General features: G+C 31.6%; 1 protein-coding gene across 4 annotated transcripts in view; it reads left to right on the top strand.

Moving 5' to 3' along the window:
* LOC145304138 (uncharacterized) overlaps positions 1 to 24,565 on the top strand; it is a 115,483-nt gene that overhangs the window by 65,140 nt on the left and 25,778 nt on the right. For all 4 annotated transcript variants that reach the window (XM_080145900.1, XM_080145899.1, XM_080145902.1 and 1 more), the window contains 6 exons: positions 1,739 to 1,879; positions 4,256 to 4,311; positions 6,913 to 6,989; positions 9,044 to 9,165; positions 9,978 to 10,052; positions 11,898 to 11,956. In XM_080145900.1, coding sequence (XP_080002026.1) covers positions 1,739 to 1,879; positions 4,256 to 4,311; positions 6,913 to 6,989; positions 9,044 to 9,165; positions 9,978 to 10,052; positions 11,898 to 11,956 — 530 coding nt within the window. The remainder of the gene's footprint in view (positions 1 to 1,738; positions 1,880 to 4,255; positions 4,312 to 6,912; positions 6,990 to 9,043; positions 9,166 to 9,977; positions 10,053 to 11,897; positions 11,957 to 24,565) is intronic.

The following is a 24,565-nucleotide window of genomic DNA, read 5'->3' as shown; positions in this document are numbered from 1 at the left end:
TGAATGCAAACTATCTAAAGTTGTAACAGCTAAATTTACCAGAAAATCAGATTTTAGTAATACCCAACCAACCACCCCTCCCCCCCCCTAACCCACCCCAAGAAATCGCTGATTATGAGGGGTCGACCATACCCACCCCTTCATTTATAATTTTAGTTTTTTTAAATTGTTTTTTTGGGGGGAGAGGGGGGTAATTTTTTAAGGAACGATTTATCTTGGAAGGATGGTGGTACCCACCCCCAAAATGGTTAAAAACCTTCTCAGGACCTAATAGAAGCTATCCTGTAGTAGAACTAATTGCTCCAGCGGCGGTTAGCGAAATCCTTACAGATAGACAGACAAACATCCTGTTACTTTATTATAAGGATATTACAGTTTAATCTTATGCTGGGTAATTCTTGATTTTAAATATTAAACGCTTTGTTCAGATCAAAGTGCCTGTAAATGTAATATAAAGATACCTAAATGGACAATTTATCTCGTTCCTTGTTTACAAACTAATAAAGGGAAAGGGATAGCTGTACGTAGTGCATTTAAGGAGTTGGGGGTAATTGTAAAAGTAAACCTTTAAATGTTTTTTTTTGTAGAATATGATATAAATAGGTATAGGTTAGCCATGAAGATATTTGAAATAAAAATATAAAAATATCTTTTTCCTGGCAGTTTTTGTGTTACGTCCAAAAATGTAGGCAAAGTAACGATGTCAGTCTTAAAAATTTTAAAAGTACGTGGTAGAAATTGAAATTCTTTTAAACAAATGCCTTATAAATATAGTTTAAACCATTTAACAAGAAAAAATTTGAGTTCACTAAATTCACGTTCAAATGCATTTCGTATTACCTGTTACATAAAAAGAGGTGGGTAGAAGATTTTTAATACTTTTAATGATCTATCTTTGCACCAAAACCCTATTTCAAACTTACAAAATTCGCCTGTACTGTGTTTTGAGAATAAAATATGTTTCAAAATAACCCATATAAAGAAAAAAACACTATTCCCATAACGTTTTAAATCTTCTTATTTGTTAAAAACATGATGTTAAGAGTACTCCTTCTTCTATTTTGAATAGAATAAAAATATTTACCTAATACAGTACAACTCATATCACACAATGATTTTTTTTACTTTTTTGATATTTATAATACAATATTTGTTATTTTATTTATTAAATGACTTTATTTTCGTGAATTATTTATTAAATTTAACCCCAATGAATATTACTTTTTACCAAAATTTATATTGTAATGTTATATTTTCTAGTATTCATTATATTTGTTATTTTCAATGACTAGGTAGAAATCTAAGATTTTGCATTTATTTAACTCCACTAGAGTCTCTATCCTCTAGAGGCGTTTTGAGTGGTGGGGGGAAGGGGGGCAACCCTATTTCAATTTTAGTACTGAAAAGAAAAATTTAAAAAAATAATTTAGGGGTTTCATTTATACAATCGATTTCCTTGGGAGGGTGATGGTAACCTCACCCAAAATAGTTATAAACCTTCACAGGACCTATAAGAAGCTGCACTGTAAGGGAAAATCATAATTGGTTCAGCAGTTAGCGAGATCCTTCAGTGCATACAGACTGACTTCCTGTTACTATTATATAAGGATGATTTTTGTCAGGAAATGCTGTAGACATCCTGTCAATTTTGTACAAGGATTTAAATGATAAATATAATTTCCTAAATTCATAGAATGCTACGTATTATAATTTTTTTTAAAAGTCGTCTTTTATTCAGTTGTTGACGGCTATTATGGCCACATGGATGATGACCGTGGCAGCAGCTCCTCTGGCAGCCAGTATGGAACCAGCCCCAGGGGTCAGCAAAGCAGCAGCCCTAGGGGCGCTATCAGCCCGTATCCTGGCTATAATAATCCAGGTATAAAAATAGATATCTTGATAGATAGATAGATAAGTAGTAATGTAGCATAGGATTTTTACTTCCCCACCAACTTGGAAACACTTTATTAGAGCCTCCTCCGAATTTTGATAAATATATTTGATCACCCGCTCCCCCACCCCCCTCTGGAACCTCTCAAAAAAGCTTGGACGTCCATGGTAGGTAGATACACGGTTGGACCCTCAGATGTCAAAACTTTATTTTAGTGTTTGGCCAAAATGACTTTGCAATTGTATCTGTAAGTACGTCTAATAACACCCTTTGCTATTTTTAAAATCCTAGAAAATTTTTTTTGCAAGAAAATTGCATAAATTCGCAACCTTTTTTAGAACCACTACATAACTCGAGTTTTAAAACTTTTTATATAAAATCCTTTTTACAAAAAATATCAATAATTACTTAAAATTAAACCTGAAAGAAAAAAAATCTCATTACACGTGTTAATTTGCATGTTTTAGGTCTTTTTTTGAGGAAAGTATAACTTCCACATTTTTGACAATAATTATATTTTTTTAACATTTCAAAGTAAAATATAATAAAACTTAAACGATTTTTCTTGAATTATCAGTTGAAAATTTCATCAAACATGCAATTTAAGTGATGAAAATTTAATAAAATCATTTTTTGAATGTTTATAATTACCAATTTTCTACATTTAAAACAAAATGTTAACAAAATTTAAAAACATTTTAACATATAACTTCAAAAATCAATAACATTTTATAAAAAGATGTTTCAAAAAATAAATCATTAAAAGGTATTAAAATGCATTTCAAATTACTTAAAATTAAAACGAGAACATCTTTTTACAATGTATTCTGTGTAATAGAGTTTAAATGACATGATTAGTGAATGAAATATTTCCTAAACTCATTAAGCCTTTTTGTGACTATATTAAAAATAATTTATTTTGTTTTATAGTGTTTTTTTATTCAAATATTTGACAAAATTTTCCCTACGTCAATAAAATAAAGTCAGTTTTTTACTGTTTCCAGGTTTTTCTTTATAATTATAACAATTAAATATAATATAAATCTTCATTATCTTTTATTTGAATTATCATACACATTAAAATGTAAAGTATAAGCTAGAATAGCACTTTTTTTAACGAATATTTTAATGACATTATATCAAAATAATTCCTCTTAAATATCACACAACATATGATTGGGAAGTATAGCCATTTCTTGGAGGTATAATATTTACAAAAATACCATTAATTCTGTTTTTATCAGAAGTTAAAAAAATTGAACTATTCTAAAACAATGGTTGGCTGTCTAGATATTGAGTACACTAAGACTACGGCTCTGTTCTATTGAAATAACGTTGCAAAAAGAGGGGTTCTGAAAGTTATCTACCTAATTATTTTTAAAGAACCAACAAGTACTGTCAGTATCTTTTTTCTTGTAATCTAGCAGACAATCAAATCATAACACAATTTTCATGATAAAATATTCAGGTTTCTACTTCACATTTTAAAAAATATACTGATCAATAAAATGTTCAAAATTTTACTTTGTACTAATTGAAAAAATATGTTGTAATTCTTATTTTAAAGTTACATTTTTATCCCTGACAAAATCATAGACGACTTTTAAAGGCATCTTATCTAAACTTTTTGAAGAAAAACTTAAAAACGTTAATTAAGTATTAAAACTATTTTCTTCGATTTTTCTGAAGTTATTATCGCATTCTATGGGTTTTTTATTATCATTTACTTATATCGAAAGTGCCAAACATTGTACCCTAACTTATTCATTTAATAAAAAACCAAGCGTGAGATAGACTAGGAAGATTTCGTCTAAGCAGTGTTGCGGATCCGCATTGATTGTATGCGGATCCGGATCCTTCAAATTTGGTCAGTGCGGATCCGGATCCTTGACAATAAAAATAAAAGCACCAAATTTTTCAAAAAATATTTATTCTTTAATCTCGAATACAATGTAAGAGAGAAGAGTGTGGGAGTGAATCAGCTGATCTTAACAAGGTTACCAGATATTTCAAAATTTGTAAGGGACTATTTTATATAAATTTAGGTAGATTTTTCCATAAATTTATACCCCAGGATCCGGATCCGGATCCTTGGACTCAAAAAAATGCGGATCCTTGCGGATCCGGATCCGCAACACTGCGTCTAAGGTAGGTAGGGAAATTTGTGATAAGCGAGTGGAAATGGATTTCTGATTATGAAAGTTGCCAAATAAAAGACAAACGACCCAAATGCAAAAAAAATGAAACGGGACAAAAGATCTAAATCCTTGAATTTTTTTTTGTCTTATTTGGCCTTTTGACCGTTAGTGAGGTCAGTTGTAGCAAAGTCGTTATTAGTTATCACAGAGTTTGTCTCCTTTTCAGGAATGCAGCACCATTTCATGGCGTCAATGATGAAAATGACCAACTACATGTCACAGGAAACTATTACTTTTTTTAATTAGACACTTTAGATGTGAATCTTCACTGAAAGTTAGATATTATGTGCATTCGGCGCCAAGAGTTTTTATTTGACAAGACGATTCTTACAGCTAACAGAGAGAAGAAGCTCAGGGAGTAAGGGAGGGGACAATGGATCGAATATTCAATTTTTAGGAGTCTCAGACTTTGGGGACTGGCTTTAAGGGAATGCGCAAGAATTTAGCAGTTTCTGACTGAGTTTGGGGACTTGCGCATGAAATGCCGCTACTCGTTATGTATGTTTTGAATATTGCAGACGGGGAGAAGGGATAAGGGAAGTGGGGGCAAGGGGCAAGGGAAATAAACAGAATAAAAAGGGGCAGTCATATTCTTGCTAGCAGCTGGCCGGGTCCAATAATATTTTAATATAAAAATCACACCAAAAAACCTCAATATATTTCATCAAAAACAAGTTGTGATTTCACTTTACATGACGCTATGGAAATCTATTATTCAATTAACAATCCCTTTATAATTTCCTACAAATTTATTGGATTAAACTGGAGTTCATGCCCTTTCTTTGATAACTCTTATATTGAATTAATTGCCCATTGTTCCCTCCCTTACTCCCTGAAAGAAGCTACTAGTGTCACGCTTTTCTGGTTTTACTTGATCGACAATGGACTCCCCCACTACACAATTCAATTCTAACATGTCTATATCAGAGTTATCGCTTTTTTATTTCTCGCATTAATATTTTGGATATAGATTTATCTTCCATTGTGCTATCCCTGTCTAATTTAATTAATGGGAAAGCACCACTAAAAGGAGTTGTATACCTCCACTATACAAAATTACTCTTCAATCTGATGCATTTGGCTTTACGTAACACTCGAACAAGAGCTATGTTGTACAAAAGCAGCACAGACTTTTTTTCTAAATGTATTTTCTATATTTTATATGTCTAGAGTGACTGTCTGTGACATAGACATCCAAGGAAAGGGGGTAAAGGGGTGTTTATCCCACCTTCAAACTTTGAAAAAACTTGGTCGTCCTTGAACATCAAACAGCTTAATTGCATTTTTAAAGTATTCTTGCATAACTTTGAATGGCTAGAATCTTATTATCAATATGAAATTGTTGTATGTGATTCAAGGGCCAATTAAGTATACTTCAACATGTTAACAAATTATCTTTAAACCGTTAAAGAATTTTTTATACATTAACCATAAAGTAGCTACGCTCTTGTTTTTCTCGTAAATTTTTCCTTGTGCATCAATTTATCTGGATTTATTTCTAACTTTTATTTACAGAAAAAACAATATCCATATGTAGCGATGCACAAAGTTAGTTATAAAGCAGATCTTCAGTTGTAAAGAAAAGAAAGAGATAGAATATGCAAAAACTCTTTTAAAAATATATATCCTAGCGTTACTTACGGATTGACAAAGTTAATTATAGAGTAGCTTCGCTATTAAAAAATTGCAGAAATTTATTTCTCATCAATTGTTGCGGATTTCTTTTTGCAATTTCGTGGATTTTTTTGGCACAGAAATTTGGACAACATAGAAAAAATAGCGATGTTAATTGTAATAAAATTGCTATTAATTGTAACAAAAATAGATTGGAGATTCTTTTAATTATTATTTCTTTAAACTCTATTCCCTCTCCTCCCCCCCCCCCCCCCAGAAACAATGAGTCTTCATAAAAAACAGGATGATTGTCTGCATATAACTGTTAGGATATTTCTAACCGTTTGACTAATAAAGGTACTAAGAAAGAGAGGGAATGTCTGATTGAGCCAATAAGAGAATCGCATCGGTACTTACATTTAATTTCATTGGTTGAAATTTTGTACACATCTTGTTACGAATGCATGTTTTTTTTTTCATTTCATACATAGATAAAAGTCAGCTGTAAACAGTATATTTTCTTAGTAGAAAGCTTTGCGGAATCAGAATTAATTGCCAAAAAATTTCGTTTAAATTTGAAAGCTTCGAAACGAGGTGGATTCTTATCAAAAAAAAGTTAGGCTGGCTACTCGCTGGTGAGGCAAAATTATTTTTGTGAAAAATCCTCCAAAATCGAATAAAAAAATTTACAAAAATTAAATAAAATCTTAAAAGGGTTATTAACATATGATGTTGTTTATTTTTTGTAGATTTTTAATGTGCTTTTGGATGATTTTTCACAAAAATAATTTTGCCTCACTATCGAGTAGCGAGTCTATAATTTTTTAAGAATCCACATCAGCTCGAAATTTAACAATACGTTTGTCTGCTAGAAATGTTCCTTCTTAGATTTGACGAAAAAAGGGTTCAGAATATGCTTCTATTCTTTTATTTCTATTGTTTGACTTTGCAGTGAAGCTTCCTAATAGGTCCTGGGGTGGTTTATAACTATTTCTAGGGGTGGTTACCTCTACCTCCTAAGAGAAATCACCCATATGGAAGAAAATACCCCCCATAAAAATTTAAACTTTTCTGTTTTAACTAAAAAATTAAGATGTTTGAAATTCCCCGCCAAATCTGAACTGGCCCTAGATAACTCAAGTGCTCCTAGATACCTCTAGGGGCGTAGCTGCTGGTAAACTGAAAAAGTAATAGAATATTGACAATCAGAGGGAATATCAAAAGCAGCAACAGCAGAAGCAGGCAATGTACGATATCATTGCCAAGGACGCTCAACAATTTGGAAGGTAAGGTTCACATTTACTTTGATTTTTGAAATCGAAGCTTTTCTATATTTAGATAGGTCCGTCCGTCCGTATGTCCGAAACAGATAGCTATTTTCGTTCATTTAAGCATGTTAGGAGTGTTCTATCGATTTCAAACTTTACATGGTGAATCCTGTAGTAGTTAGTTACAATTTAGAAAGCGTAGCAACTCTAAAATCGTTTCCAGAATGTCCGTACGCCCATTTTAAACATGTTAATTTTTAACTTTTTTAACAACAAATTTTTATGTGATACAATTATACGATTGATCTGATTATTGGAATACCGATTCCTAGGACAACATAGTTACAATGTTGTAAGCGGAGCATCTCTATAATCAAGTCCTAAAGATATAAGTATGTCCTTACCTATTATCTGTATTCAAGCAATTTTTCATCAAATTTACTAACTATTTTGTAACGACTTTAATACATTTTTATTCTGATTATTCAGTTCTGACACTCATCACGGAAGTGTTAATGTTCGTTTGTCTTAACAAGGTATTCGTATTTGTATAAAACTAGCGATTGCACATCTAGCCTCTAGGGGCTCTGTATTTAAGAAAAAAGGAGAGGATAGGGGATAAAAAGCTTTAAACCATTAAAATATAAATTTTAATCGGTTATTGAATGCTTTAGACAAAATAAACTTACAACTTTATATAATAGGATATATAATCCTAACTGAAAGTACTTTGTATAAAAGTGTATAAATAATACGTACTAGGTATTTATTTTTCTAATTTGTACTATGTTGATACATACTCAATATTCCAATACCTTCAGGGAGGGAGGGGAAATTGGACTGTAAATTACACTAGTAACCAAAATTTTCTATTCGTTGGCTTCGAAATTTTGTGTATTTTTTTATAAAGGGAACTATCCACGAACGAGAGCAAGTGATTCTAAGCACCTTCCAGCATTGATCCATAGTATTTTATAAGTAAATATACTAGGTTTTTGTTTAACATTTGGTTTATCATCTAATTGGGTTTTACCATGGTTTTTAGTGGAAAAAAAAATTAAAATGTAAATCGTTTTATGATGCAATATCATCAACTGCTTTGTTGAGTTCAAAGGACAAAATAAAATAACACGGCAGAAAAGCATAAAATGCTTTAAATTGCAAAAGTACTTTAATTAAACTCTTTACAAAATTACACGTTACCAACCCTTTTTCTAATTATACATTTTTAATCAAAATAATATACTTTTGTGTCAAAGCTTTTAAAAAACAGTTTGAACTCATCAAAACATTTGATGATATTGCACCAAAAAATGTTTTACATTTCAAAGATTTTTCATATAAAACCGTTGTGAAACATAACTTTTTAGTCGATAAACATAAACCTAGTATATTCACTAATAAAATACTATGGATCAATGCTGGTGGGTGCTCAGAATCACTTGCTCTCGTTCGTGGATAGTTCCCTTTATAAAAAAAAGTACACAAAATTTTGAAGCCAACGAATAGAAAACTTTGGTTACTAGTGTAATTTACAGTCCAATGTCCCCTCCCTCCCTGATAAAATATTAAATATTAAACATAAACCTAGTATATTCACTAATAAAATACTATGGATCAATGCTGGAGGGTGCTCAGAATCACTTGCTCTCTTTCGTGGATAGTTCCCTTTGAATGGTTAAAGTGGTCAACCAATAATTTTAATCTACAGAAGAATTTAATTCCTCAAAGGGTACGAATATTAACTTATCATCAATTGTCATACTTAAAGTCCCTGAATACATCTTACTTGTGTTACTAGAAAATTTTATTTTCGAAGATTTTTGTTTTTCTTACATCTGTATTAAAACTTTTTTCATAAATTAAGCCTTTATTTTTAAGATTAAGCTTAAATGCAAAAACTTGGCGGGAAAAACCTTTATTTTTATTCATTTCATTTATTATAAACGCTTTTCAGCTACATTGTAAGAAAAACCATCTCAGTTCAGCAGTTTGCGAGATCCTTCGTTGACAGTTTATCGGCCATTGTCTTATCCTTTTAGATCCCTTAATTTATGTACCTGTGTATTTAGGAACCTGGATGGGGTTGGAAACAGCGCAGAACTGAACAAAGAATTAATTCAGCAGCTTGTGGAAGAGAAGTGTGTCCAGATGAAGAAGCAGCAACAGCAGGCTATGGCCGCTGCTACACAAGGTATTTATGAATTAGATACTAGAGGCTACGCTCCTAGGGGCCTCTGCCCTCTAGTGGCAATTTACGAGAGGGGAGTTGAATTCGATAACCCAACTCTTAATATTTTATTTTTAAATAAAAAGTAAAAAAAAATTGTATGGGGGACAGACACACAAACATACTGTTACTTTATTTATTCTAAGGAATAAGCTTTAGGAAGATGTTGTTATTAAAATTGACAGAAAATAACTTTCCTTAGCTTTCTTTACACATATAAAGAAGGAATTTAATCTGTCTTGCTAAGATAGAAGAATAGTTATTTCTCACACCGTATTATAAACAGCTTTCCGCGAATATAAAATGTACAATTATAAGTTTAAAACCAGTTTTTCTTTGCCCCGAGATGCCGAATGCACGGGCTAAAAAAAACTATTTCAATTTTATGATTGTACAGTTTTATATTCGTAGAAAACTAAATATAATACGATACTAGACGTAATTTTTTCTTATGGATAAGAACCTGTTCTAATCCACCGGATATTAATCGGTTTCGAATAAATACGAGACAAGTTTTCCCCCGTCCTTGAATCTCTGCCAGTAACGGTTTTGAATTACTAAAACTGTGGTACCAAAAAAATCTTTCTTTCTCAATGTTTTAGTCTTGTAAGAATAATAGGAAGTTTGAATATCACTGTAATTGACTCACTTTTTTCGGTGATATTATTTTTTTTGTGGCTCAGAATATAAAATTTTCAGATTGGCTTTGAACCTGATTCGTTTTTTTCCCTTCTCAGGACAACTGTCTGTAGTACTTATGTATTTTTTTTTCTTAGAACCCAGTGACCGCTGGGCTGGGCCACAGGAAGAAAGCGCCGGACATAGCAGATGGAATAATCATAATAATCAAGGTATAACTATAAATACATTTTTTGTGGGGTGGGGGGGGGGGGGGTATATAAATTTTCAAGGCCGATTTTTTGGGTGGAGGTGTCTCTCCCAAAATAGTTTTAATCATTCCCAGAAGCTATAATAAGGTTCACTGTTAAGGAGAACCATATCGGTCAGCGGTACACAGATTTTCTTTGTTGTAATTCTGTAATTTTTTGTGTTTGGTTTTAAGAAGGTGCTTTTCCGCACTCCCCCATAAGCAAAGTTTTCTTTCAAATTGCATTTCTGTATTTGTCATATGAAGGACACTCAATATTTACGTATTTTTACATAGATAACACTTCTTGCAAAATAACATAGTTAAAAAATAATTTTCTAACCTATAGAAAAATAGCAAAAAATAAATAGGTAAGCGTAACTGTGTAAAAAGATATTCGTAGAATTGTTCCGTAAAATTACTAGGTTTTTGCGATTTTTCACTTAAGTCTGACGTTCTTGATTAGTCGAGCAAAGAACAACTTACTCCCTTATTTTGTAAAAGATTAAAAATAAGGGGGGAGGGTATATTTTTTGTGTTTTACTTTAGGTTAAATTTGGAAAAAAGGTAACCCTGCAGGGTTTTGACGTAAGGAACACCCCCTCCGTATTTTCAATAAATTTTATTAATAAAAGGGGGAGGGGGTGAGGTTCCATACTCGCTCAGCACTTTGAGGGAATGCACCTATAGGTTTGACATACCATTCACATCATTTACAATATTTATAGTACGTTTGATTTAAATTTTATATTCATGACATTTAAGTATCAAATTTCATCATATTTTTCCTCAAATATTTCATACTTTATTCATCCGTACTTTCATTTGTATTTACTTTGGTTATTTAACCAGGAATAAGGTATAAGCTCAGTTCACAAAAGACAAAGGTCGACCTCTGGAAATTTTAGGTCGACCTATAGAAGCTTCAGGTTGACCGATGTTATAAAGGTATTTGTGGGTTGTACTTGTTTAGGTTGACTTACAGAAAAAATCGGTCGACCTTTAAAAGTTATTTGTGAACTGGGCAATAGCCTTCGGAATCTCGGGGCTAAAAAAAAATAGTTTTAATCTTATTATTGTACATTTTATATCCGCGAAAAGCTGTTTATAATACGATGCGAGAAATAACTAATATAAAGCATCAAAAAAATTATTTTAATGTGATGTGGGTTATTCTACTGACACAAAAGAGGACTATCCACGAACAAGAGCAAGTGATTCTAAGCACATTCCAGCATTGATCCATAGCCTTTTTTTAGTGGATATAATAGGTTTATGTTTAATATTTGGTTTATCGACTAAAAAGTTATACTTCTCCATGGTTTTATATGAAAAAACTTTAAAATGTAAAGCATGTATTTTATGCAATATCATCAAATGCATTGTTAAGTTCAAAGGACAAAATAAAATAAAAGCATCAAATGCTGTATATTGTAAAAGTACATTAATTAAACTGCTTAGAATATTACAAGTTACCAACCTTTTTTCTAAATATACATTTTTAATCAAAATAATATACTTTTGCGTCAAAGCTTTTCAACAACCGTTTGAACTCATCAAAACATTTGATAATATTGCGCTAAAAGATGCTTAACATTTCAAAGTTTTTTTCATATAATACTATTGTGAAACCTAACTTTTTAGTCGATAAACCAAATATCAAACATAAACCTAGTATATTCACTAAAAAAATGCTATGGATCAATGCTGGAAGGTGCTTAGAATCACTTGCTCTTGTTCGTGGATAGTCCTCTTTAAATCTATTTATTCCCTCTCTATAGTATTTATTTAGTTTTTACTTTTCTTTAACATTTTTTTTTATTTTTAGGACAAATTGACAATTGGGATCGTGATCAGCCACCCCCAATGCTCATTATGAATCAACAGGTAAATAGTTTTTGGGATCATTGAAACGGCATCTTTTATCCTATTTTTAGCCCATGTGGGGGGCTCTAACCCTACGGGGCAATCATTAACATTTGCTTAACCTAACATAAAATAACCTATCAAAAGCTATAGTTTTTTAAAGATATTTCTTTCATTGGGGAATACAAATAAATATAGAAGATTTTGATACATAATCAATAATAATAATAAGTCAGCCAATACGAAAACAGTAGTGGAACTCTCCAGCCTTATCATTTGTAAAAAGAGTACAGATTTTGGTACTTTTGTGTTATAATTTGCTAAAAATAGTCGCATTTGATAGGTTAAAGCTTTGCTTGGGTAAATTATCGTGTACAATTTATTAATGTGAAGCATTTGAAATCTAGTGTTTGAGATAGGTAAATTTATTATCATTATATAAAAATTTTGGATCTAGTGCAGTTCACGGTAAAATATTTCCCCAAAAATCTATGAATTTTTAAGGCAGCTTGCTGCCAAATGGCTGAAAGTACGTAAGACGCCCGCACCCTGTATTAAGCTGCAATCTGGAATAGCCAAGATCCAATGATGCACTGGGCAAAAGCTTTCTGAAGAAAAAAAGCGTAAATAAGTCTTTTCGTGCATTTATGTGCAACCCGAGATAACTTTGCTTTATTGATTAATGACTATACCGGTTTTTTTTGTAGGCCTTCTTTTGTCGGTTCAAATCCAGGGAGTAAGGGAGGGGACAATGGGCAATTAATTCAATTTAAGAGCATTCGCTGGAAAGCAATGAAAACCAGATTTATCAAGAAAATATTACCAAAATTGTAAAGGGATCATGGTAACCTAATTTAGAACAAAATTAGTTCTAAGAAAACAAGGATGACAACATCCATAAAAGCAAAGCTCTGAAACGGTAGGACAAACAGACATTAACACTTGTATAATGTCAGAACTTAATAATCAGAATGCGAATGCATAAGAGTCAAAGCAAAATTGTAAGTAAATTTGTTGAAAAACTGCTTGATACAGGATTATGATTATGGACATACTTACATATTTATGACTTGATTATAGAGTTGCTTCGCTTATAATATTATACTTTGTTGTCCCAGGAATCAGTATACCAAAAATCAGACCAATCGGATAATTAGGTCACATACAAATTTGTTGTTAAAAATGTAAAAAAAATCAACATGTTTAAAATGGACGTACGGACATTCTGGTAATGATTATAGAGTTGCTACGCTTTCTAAAACGTACCTAACTATTACAGGAATCACCATGCAAAATTTGAAATCGATAGGACAATTCTAACATGCCTAAATTAAAGAAAAAAGCTATTTAAAAAAAAATAAAATAAATTAACATGTTTAAAATGGACGTACGGACATTTTGGTAATGATTATAGAGTTGCTACGCTTTTTAAATCGTACCTAACTACTAAAGGAATCACCATGCAAAATTTGAAATCAATAGGACAATTCTAACATGTCTAAATTAACGAAAAAAGCTATCTGTGACGGACGGACGGACAGACAGACGGACGGACGGACAGACGTACGGACCGACCCTAAGTATAGCAAAGCTTCGCTTTTAAAAATCATTTACTTGAAAACTAAATTATCAACACATCACAATGTAGTAAACATTCTGTAATTAATCACTAGAAAAATCTTGTTTAGAACTACCTCAACCCTTCTGATATATTTATAACTGACCCTTAAATTCAAGCGGTTCTTAGATTATTTAATACATAAATATCACAGTAGAGTTTCTATACATGAAAAGACATTTTCTTGGGAAAAAATATTTGTTAAAACCAGCGATAAATAACAAACTTTTCTGTCTGCATATTCAAAACTAGCTCAGCTAGTTAGCGGGGCATTGATGCGCAAGTCCCAAAAATCAGTAAGAATCTGCTGTATTCGTGCACATTCCCTTTAAGCCAGTCCCCAAAGTCTGAGACTCCTTAAAGATTAAATATTCGATCCATTGTCCCCTCCCTTACTCCCCGGTTCAAATCGTTACCAGAAACAGTTTACTGTGAACTGCACTTGACCCAAAATTGTTGAATATATTATTATTCATAGTTAGGTCTCTTTATACTGTTTCCATTCATATAAATTAGATAACTGTGCGACATCTAGTTACTGAGATATTTAAGTTAACAGTCTTATTTCTCGCATTGTATTATAAACAGCCTTCCGCGGAAACAAAATGTACTATTATAAGAGTAAAGCCAGTTTTTTAGCCCCGAGAAACCGAAAGCACGGCTTTAAAAAAACTGGTTTCAATCTTTTGATGGTAGATTTTTATATTCTTAGTAAACTGGATAGGTATAATACAATTTTTCAGTATGGCTGAGAACCGGTTCTAATCCACCGGATATTTATCGGTTTCGAAGCGATACTGGAAAATGGTGGAGTCTAAAAGGGTCCTGAATGTCCTGCTTGTACTGTCAGATATCTTAAATTTTTACGTGTTCCTTTTTTGACGACTTTTTATACAGTTTTGTACTATGAGAGGTGTACTTGGAATTTATAGTTGGGTGGGGAACACGAATATAATAGTGTGTTAACACTTTATGGACGAAATGGGCAAACTTTCTATTAAAAAGTTATGAGCTATTTTTTTTAAAGAAAATTTAATAATAATGGGAATAAGATATTTAAGAATATCGCATTAATCCTATTGAAAGAGGACAATGAATAGAAAAATTAATATCATTATGAATCTTTTGAAGCGAAGCTTTTCTAAAATTATGGTTACTTTGTCCGCCCTAAGCCCGCAGCGCTCGGCTCCCTAGTCTGCCTAGCCGCAGCGCTCGGCCCTCTTGCCTGCCTAGCCGCAGCACTCTGCCCCCTTGCCTGCCTAGTCGCAGCGCTCGGTCCCCGTGCCTGCCTAGCTAGAAAAAAAACGCCGATAATTAATTTAGGCATGCTAGAATTACCCTATGAATTTCAAAATTTGTATTATCATTCTTAATCTTAATGCATTATTTATAGGTCGTAGCAACTCTAAAAAACTCTATATAATCTTTAACAAATGTCTGTATGTCACTTCAAACATGATTTTTAAAACGTTGATTTTTAGGACGTTTAGGAACAATGTAATAATTAATGCAAATTGATAATCAAGTATAAAAATGTTGAAAAAAAGTTTCAGCCTTTTATTTTTTATAGGAGCCGAGAAAATCACGTTTTCCTTAAACTAATATATACAGACAGACGGACATAAGGACAGACGGACATTTAAAATTATAGAGTAGCTTCGCTACTAATAATCAAGTATAAGAATGTTGACAAGAAGTTTCTGCCTTTTATCTTTTATAGGAGCCGAGAAAATCATGTTTCCCCCAAACTAAGACATACGGACAGATGGACAGACGGACATTTCAAATTATAGAGTAGCTTCGCTACTAAAAATGTTAATTCACAATTAACAAAGATGACAACATCCGTTATTAGCGAAGCACAGATGTATCCTATTGTATAAAGTAGTAAGCTTTTTTGTCTGTAGCTTCTTATTAGTCCAGGGAAGGTTTTAACTATTTTAACTATTTAAAACAATAACTCTTATAGAGTTTCAGAGGCAGAACATTAATTTTTAAGTCTAAACAAAATTATACATAAATGTGTTGCAAAATTGCACATATATAGGATCAAATAAAAGGGCATACTTTCATTTTTAGGATTTTATTGTAGAGTTGCCTTGCTTATAATACTTTACCTTGTTGTCCTAAGAATCAATATTCCAAAAATCAGATGAATAGGAGAAGCATATTATACAACAACATGTTGTCAAAATGCTAAGCTTTATAAATTGTACCTAACTGTCATGGGAATCATCATGCAAAGTTTGATATCGATGGGACAATTCTAACATGCCGAAATTAACGAAAAGAGCTAACCATTACAGACGGACCGACCCTAATTTTACAAAACTCTCTCTTATTTGACAAAAGTTTATTGTTTGTTTTTAAAAGCGAAGCTTTTCTATAATTAAAGCCAGTCTGTCCGTCAGTCCGTCCGTAACGGTTAGCTCTTTATGTTAATTTAGACATGTTAGAATTGTCCTAGCGATTTCAAACTTTGCATGATAATTCCTATAACAGTTAAGTAAAGATTTATGAAGCGTAGCAACTCTATAATCCTTACTAGAAAGTCCGCACGTCCAACCTTTTTAATGTTTTTTTTTATATCTTATAATCAATCTTTATATCTGATTTTTAAAAGCGAAGCTTTTCTATAATTAGGGTCAGTCTGTCCGTACGTCCGTCCATAACGGATAGCTTTTTTCGTTAATTTATGCAAGTTAGAATTGTCCTATTGATTTCAAATTTTGCATGGTGATTCCTTTAGAAGTTAGGTACGATTTAGAAAGCGTAGCAACTCTATTATCATTACCAAAATTTCCGTACGTCCATTTTAAACATAATGATTTTTCTACTTTTTTAACAACAAATTTTACTTATTAAAAGCGAAGCTTTTCTATAATTAGGGTCGGTCCGTCCGTCCGTAACGGATGGTTTTTTTCGTTAATTTAGACATGTTAGAATTGACCAATCGATTTTAAATTTTGCATGGTGATTCCTTTAATAGTTAGGTACGATTTAGAAAGCGTATAAACTCTATTATTATCACAAAAATGTCCGTACGTCCATTTTAAACATAAAGATTTTTTACTTTTTTAACAACTAATTTTTATGTGATCTAATCATCCGATTGATCTGATTTTTGGTATATTGATTCCTGGGACAACAAAGTATAATGTAATAAGCGAAGCAACACTATAATCAAGTCCTAAAAATGTATGTATGTCCTGACATTATCCTGAATCAAGCAGTTTTTCAACAAATTTACTTACAATTTTGCTTTGACTCTTATACATGTATATTATGATTATTCAGTTCTGACACTATACAAGTGTTAATGTCCGTTTGTCCTACCGTTTCAGTGCTTCGCTTTTATGGATGTTGTCATCCTTGTTTAACAACAAATGTTTATGTGATCTAATCATCCGATTGATCTAATTTTTGGTATATTGATTCCTAGGACAACAAAGTATAATATTATAAGCAAAGCAACTCTATAATCAAGTTCTAAATATGTAAATATGTCCATAAACATTATCCTGTATAAAGCAGTTTTTCAACAAATTTACTTACAATTTTGCTCCGACTCTTATACATTTATAATCTAATTATTCAGGTCTGACACTATATAAGTGTTCACGTCCGTTTGTCCTACCGTTTTAGTGCTTCACTTTTATGGATGTTGTCATCCTTGTTTTAATACCGTTTCCTATTACATCTAGGTATAATGTTATAAGCGAAGCATCTCCAAAATCAAGTCCTAAAAATGTAAGTATGTCCTTAAACAGTGTCTGTATTTTAGCAGTTTTGCCTACAATTTTGTTGACAAATATACATTTATATTCTTCTGCTCATTTAGTTCTGACACTCAAGGGTTTATGTTCGTTTGTCCTACTGTTATGGAGCTTCTCTTTTATGGATGTTGTCATAATTGTTTTACTGTAGGTCAGGCATTATGTTATAATACAAAGAATTTCTATTATCAAGCTTTATAATATAAGATAAAATCCTAAAACCTAATTGGACAACAATTAATTTAGGTTAGGTTAGATTTAGTCATATTAGAATAGGTATTTTAAAGAGGTACTAGCTAGGAGCATGGACTTAAGTCAAAATATATCTATTTTTCTCAACAATATTCCTAGTTTTAAAGAGTTCGCTTATCAGGCAGTCTAATTTAATAAGCTTCACATGTTTTAATATGAAATCCTTGTTATAATCGAAGCTTTTCTACAATTAAGATTGCTCCGTCTGTCCATTATTGTTCTATCTATTTCAAACTATGCATGTAGAACAGTGGGAAAAGGAGAAAAGGTGTTTTGATTGAAATGAAAAAATCAATCAAAACATTTTTAATTATTAATTTATTACCTATTCTTTTTCAATTAAACTGTAGGTAATTTTGATGAAATAAAATCTTATTTTAGAAAAGCTTAAATTAAAACAATTTTTTTTATAATTTTCCCAACAAGAAATAACGTAAATTTTTCATAAATAAAGAGATGAAAAAAAGGAAGTATATGATAAAAAAACATTATAAGTGACAAAATTATTTGTTTATTATGATACGGAATTTCGGTTAACTATTATTATGCAATAACATTTTTTATTAAAAATATTAATATGTACTTTATTACCTTTTCATGGAAACAAAGACAAGACTGGGGGCTCTTCTTATAGTCAAACAAAAAAGGGGAAATGAACCCACTATCTAATTTATTATTTAATAGATACATTACTTACAATTTTATGATAAGAAAAGGTAAAATAGATAATTTTGAAAGCGAAGCCATTCTATAATTGGGATCAGTCCCTCCTTACGTCTGTATGTCAGTTTGTACGTTTGTACTTTTGTACGTTACAAGCAGCTCTTATTGTTAATCTAGACATGTTAAAATTTCCTATTAATTTTATTTTTTCAATATCTAAGCGATTTTAGTATTTTTAGATTAAATCTTTAATAGGTTTTTTTGGCTATTTTTATATTTTTCACATTTCCCGATTGTATCTTTTGTGGTCTGATTTTAAAAACTTCAGTAAATAAGGGTATTAAAATTGAATTTTCCATCATTGCATTGTAAGGTATGTAGATGACAGGGCAAGTAACTTTTTCTTATTTCACATATTTCTTCATTTCTTGATAATGATAACCCTTTGTTCTTATCATCCTTAACCCTTAAAAGTAAGGCCCCTTGCTGCGCCTATTAGTCGGGGGGGGGGGATGCAACGCCCCCCCCCCCCTCTTATTATCTCAGCTCCTTTTAGAGCTAGAAAGCTAAGAAAATTTGTGCATGTTCCCTGTTTAATAATAAATTTCCAACTAAAAGTGAGTCAAAGTCAATTTCAGCTTCCTTCACCCTTTTATTTAACAATCTTTGTTTTTAGGTCCTTTTTTATTAAACAATTTTAAAAGGCTGCCATTTTCTAAATTTTGAAGCTAGAAAACATTTTTTTTTCAGAAAATGTTATATTTATGTAAATTTTGTATTACAAATCTCAAAACATAAATTTTGGCGGGCACAGCTGTACTTGGCAGCTGCCAGCTGCCGCAGTCATCAGGTAAACTACGGCAGATCATAATGAAATTTTATTATGTTTTTAAATGCCCCCCCCCCCTTCAGTTTTTCATGTGTAAAAGATTGAAAACCATAAATAAGTGACTTATTACATATGGATATAACATATACCAGAGACTTAAACAAAGAATTTACCTTACAAAGATACTAAATATCCTCTTTTAGTAAATCTCTATATGAATTATAAGTATAATTAAAATAAACGTTTTCTTAAATATTTGCTTTTCTACCTTAAAAATAAAAAAAATACTTTGACTGACTTATAGTCTAAATTCATTATTAAATAGTGGCCATGCATAATTCTTTTTAGGACTCTAGCTCTGAAAATAGCTGAAATAAAAGCAAGGGTGTTCATGCCACCCCCCCTCCCTTCCTACAGATTAGGGTCTGAAAAGGGGTCCGACTGTTAACCCTTAACGGTCAGGGGGGGGGGGTTGAATGCCCCCCCCATCCGGTTTATCTATCCTCTTTTCTGTGTGAGAAAGATAAAGAGCCCAAACTGTATGACTTTTATAAGTATGGGTATGACACATAACTGAGAGTTAAAACTTTTTGAATATCTCCATCCTGGCGGGAACAGGATGCCAGCAAACCTGGAAATTTCATCCAGGTAAAAAGCAAATATATTTTTGTGATTTAAACAAAGCATTTTATCTTACCAAAATACTGAATTATCCTCATGCTCAGATGAAATACAGGTGTTCAAGTCAATTTCAGGTTCCAGGTATGATCCTTCAGGTCCTGATCCTCCAGGACTCCAGAAATCTTTAAAAGACTCCTGTGACCGCAATTTTTGACTTAGAGACTTCAAATTGCTTTTCTTACATGTCTACATAATGTATTAAAATTTCATAAAGATCCGCCAACATTTTCCGCCGACTACGGCGGCTTGCAGCTACCAAGTACAGCTGCGGCCGCTAGAATTTATGTTTTGATATTTCTAATATAAAATTTACTTAAAGATAAACATTTTCTGCAACAAAATTGTTCTTCTTGTTACAAAAATAAAAAAATTACAGCTGTTTGAAATTTTTAAGTAGAAAAGGACTTAAAAACAAAGGTTTGTTAATAAAAGGGTGAAGGAAGCGAAAATTGACTTTGATTCACTTGAGGTCAGAAATTCATTATCAAATAGGGGACCTGCAGAATTTTTTTTTAGCCCTCTAGCTCTAATAGGAAATGAGATAATAGAGGGTAGCGTTGAACGCAACCCCACCCCCACCCCAACCCCAATCATAAAATCATAAAAAAATGTTGTCAAAAAGAAAAAAATTGCATTTTATAATGAACGTCTGGAATTTCTGGTTGACTTTTTATATCGTACAGGCACCCTACTACTACGTCGTAAATCAATAAGACAACTCTAAAATTCCTAATGACAATAAAAGCTATCCGTTATTAACAGATCAACCAACGGACCATTTATAAGCTTTTTTTATTTACACAAGTATCATAAAAAATGTTATTAAAAAGTGTACATGGACGCAAGGATTTTTTTATTAACAATAAGCGATAATTGCTACCAACAGAAAGGCGGACCAACCTCAACTATACAAAAGCTAAACTTTTAGTGATTATAGAAAAGCTTTCTTTAAAAAAAAGTTGATTAATTTAATTCATTAAAAATGTCGCACATTACTGAGTTTGCGTTTTTTGAGATAGACCAAATTACATTCAGGACCCTTTTAGACTCCACCTGGAAAATATATTATTTGTACAGTACGTACACTCCCCTTTAATTTTCTCTGTACAGTTTTGTTCATACTGTACAATCTGCAATTTTTGCTTACGGAACTGTACATTTCATTCTGTACAATTTCTTGACATGATTGTACTGTGTGATTAACCATCATTCCCCCTTTCACTACATATGAACCTGATGACGATGACAGTAGTTCGAAATCTCGGATTTTTTAAAACTTGTTTTGTTCCCCCCCCCCCTTATTTTTGTGCATTAACTGGTGTTTATACAAATGCGCCAATTTCAAATCCCCTACCTAAAATTTGTTTATAATATTTTTTATTAAAACTCAAATTAAAAAGTAGAAAGGCGGTTGACTTATCCCCCTCCCACTTTAATAATACCTAAAGGCTTCTAGGGGGCGTTGCCCCTAGTCTATCTTAAAATAAAAGCTATATCTTGCATTATTTTTTTCAATTAGGTGTTTGAACACGAATTGCATATAGTAAAAATATTTTTCTTTTTTAATTGTTATCCTAATAAGATAAAAGTTATACTTAAAAATTGTTTTGATAGTTATCATTATATTTTGCATTTTTTAAAAAACACCAAAATTGACGAAAATATGCGTATATATTTTGTACTCACTTGCGTCATTTATATTTCAGATTTTATTTACCCGTCATCCCTGATGACAGTAGTTCGAAATCTCGGATTTTTTAAAACTTGTTTTGTTCCCCCCCCCCCCCCCCCCTTATTTTTGTGCATTAACTGGTGTTTATACAAATGCGCCAATTTCAAATCCCCTACCTAAAATTTTTTTATAATATTTTTTATTAAAACTCAAATTAAAAAGTAGAAAGGCGGTTGACTTATCCCCCTCCCACTTTAATAATACCTAAAGGCTTCTAGGGTGCGTTGCCCTACGTCTATCTTAAAATAAAAGCTATTTCTTGCATTATTTTTTTCAATTAGGTGTTTGAACACGAATTGCATATAGTAAAAATATTTTTCTTTTTTAATTGTTATCCTAATAAGATAAAAGTTATACTTAAAAATTGTTTTAATAGTTATCATTATATTTAGCATTTTTAAAAAAACACCAAAATTGACCAAAATATGCGTATATATTTTGTACTCACTTGCGTCATTTATATTTCAGATTTTATTTACCCGTCATCATGAACCTAGATAACCTAGAGACACTGTCTAAATTAGCCAATAGGAGAATCTAAATGTACATACAGGAAATCTCATTGGTTGAAACATTTTTACAGATCTTAGTTCGTAATTTCGTTCGCATAATTTGCTTTAATTTGTCGCATTTATTAGGAATAAACTTTTTCGACTGTTAAAATTTTTTAGTAACTTTAAAATAATTTAAAATAATCAGTTATATTTTTTAACATTAAATTTTTTTTAATTTTTCATTTTGAATTGAAAAAAAAATATTTCAAAAGGATAAAACCCACATATTCTTGATATATATGCTTTCATGTTAAAATAACAAAAAATAATCTGGAAAATTCCTCCAATTATTCAGATATTTTACGTCTTATTTCAATAAAAATCAATAGAAATATTACTGCAGTAAAATAAGTACGAATTATTCTTTTAGAAAATTTAATTAAATTATCGAATGCATTTTCTGAAATAGTTTGATGCAATTTCTATAATATTTTAGAAGCTCCCCTACTTGAAAAAGGTGTAGAAGTTTTTAAAAAATATATATATCAACCCCCCCCCCCTTAAATTAAACACCCTTGAAAATTATAAGATTCGAATTTAAAGTCAAAGTTAAATTAATGTGAAATACCCTCCCCCTCCTCCCCGAAAAAATCATGACAATGGTCGCTAAAATAAACCCCTCTTTGTTTCTTTAAATTATAAAGTTAAAGTACATAACAGTTTAAAAGAAAAGTTTTCTATAATTAGGGTTGGTTCGCCCGTAACGGATAGCTCTTATCGTTGATTTAGGAATCTTAGATTGTCCTATTTATTTGTTAGAAATCTTAGCAAGTTTATAATGACCGCACATCCACGATTCTTGGGACAACAAAATAAAATATTTTAAGTAAAGCATCTCTATAATAAAGACCTGAAATGTAAGTTTGTCCTTAAATAGTATCATTTATTTAAGTAGTTTTGTAACATTTTTATTTATAATGTTGGTTAAACTTTTACATTTATTTTCTGCTTATTTAGTTCTTAACTTTTATGGATGCTATCATCTTTTTTTTAAAAGATGAAATACTTTTTTCCCTGAAATATTAATAAATGCTTAACATTCAGGAATTTAACGGGATAAGACAATGGTTAATTAATTATGTACATGCCCAATGATGATGCACAAAATTACCCCTTCTGTATTGTAAAATTGGTTGAAACGTTTAAACATTAAACCTAATAAACCAACCAAAAAAAAATCACTAAAGTCATCAAAGTTGTAAAGCCGACGAATAAGAAACGTAATTATAAAACTTTAGAACTAGTGTAATAAACAGCTCATTGTCGCCTCCCTCTCTGATAATATTTGTTTTAAACTTCAAAGGTTGACAAATATTGGTGCATCATCGCATTACAGAATTCTTAGTCAGGAATACATGGATAGTACACTATATGATAATTAATCTTATTCTATAAAGTAGAAAGGTTTTTTTTTGTGTGTGATGCTTAAGATTTCAATAACCATTGAACCAATTTAGTTCTTCATTTTAGAAAAGCCTCACATAGGTCCGAGAAGGTTTTAGGCTATCTTTTTATAGAGTTTTGGAATGGTTTTAGGCTATTTTCTGCCCTTGGTTTACCCCTTCTAATACGAATATAGCGGGCAGCCGTATACACAAAAATTTCAAATCGTAAAAATTAAACCCAGGTTGTTTGCATACACAAAAATATTTTTTTTTTTTTTGGGGGGGGGGGCGTATTCATGTGGGCATACTGCAGCGGGGTTCCTCCACCCCAATTACTGGTTTTTGTATATGAAAAAAAAATTTAAAATTGTGAAAGTTGGGTTTTTTTTTTGGGGGGGGGGTAGGGTGTTCCACCCCCAGGAAAATAGCTTAAAACCATCATAGGACTAGTAGGTATATTCTCTGAAGAGTATAGCACAATCGGTTCAGCGGTTACTGAGATCTTAAGCTTCAGACGGACAGACAGACGGACGGACAGACATCAAGCTACTTTGTATTATAGATATACTAGAATCTGTTGGCTCTATATTCAAAAGGATATGAAAGGGCAGAAAACAGCCTAAAGCCATACCTGACTTATATTTAAAAAATAAAATAGTCTTAAACCACCTTAGGGCCTATAGGAAGCCTTAATGTAAATGAGTACCATATCAGTTCAGCGGTTAGCGAGATCCTTCGTTACATACAAAAAAAATTGCTACTTTATATAATAGGATAAACCCCCTGATATTTTTCTTGAATTGAAATTAATTAGATGCATTGATAAACAAACAAGTTACAACAATTTTCATTTTCTTTTCTATAAGTAGGGTCCGCCCGTCCGTCAAACCGTAACTGTTAGCTCTTATCGTTAAATTAGACATATTAGAATTGTCCTATCGATTCCAAACTTTGCAAGGTTTTCGGTATACTGATTCCTTAGACAACAAAGTACAATGTTATAAGCTAAGCATCTCTATAATCAAGTCCTAAAAATGTGAGTATGATCATATTATGTTATACCAGTTTTAAATTTATTTTGTTTGATAACAGAAAAATTTAAATTGTCTATATAAAGTAATGTGAATACCTAGCGGCAAT

This window comes from Acartia tonsa, chromosome 13, assembly GCF_053477335.1.
Source record: "Acartia tonsa isolate MP-2025a chromosome 13, ASM5347733v1, whole genome shotgun sequence".
Lineage (NCBI taxonomy): Eukaryota > Metazoa > Arthropoda > Copepoda > Calanoida > Acartiidae > Acartia > Acartia tonsa.
The sequence above is the reverse complement of the archived record's forward strand: the minus strand, read 5'-3'. Positions and strand labels throughout refer to the sequence as shown.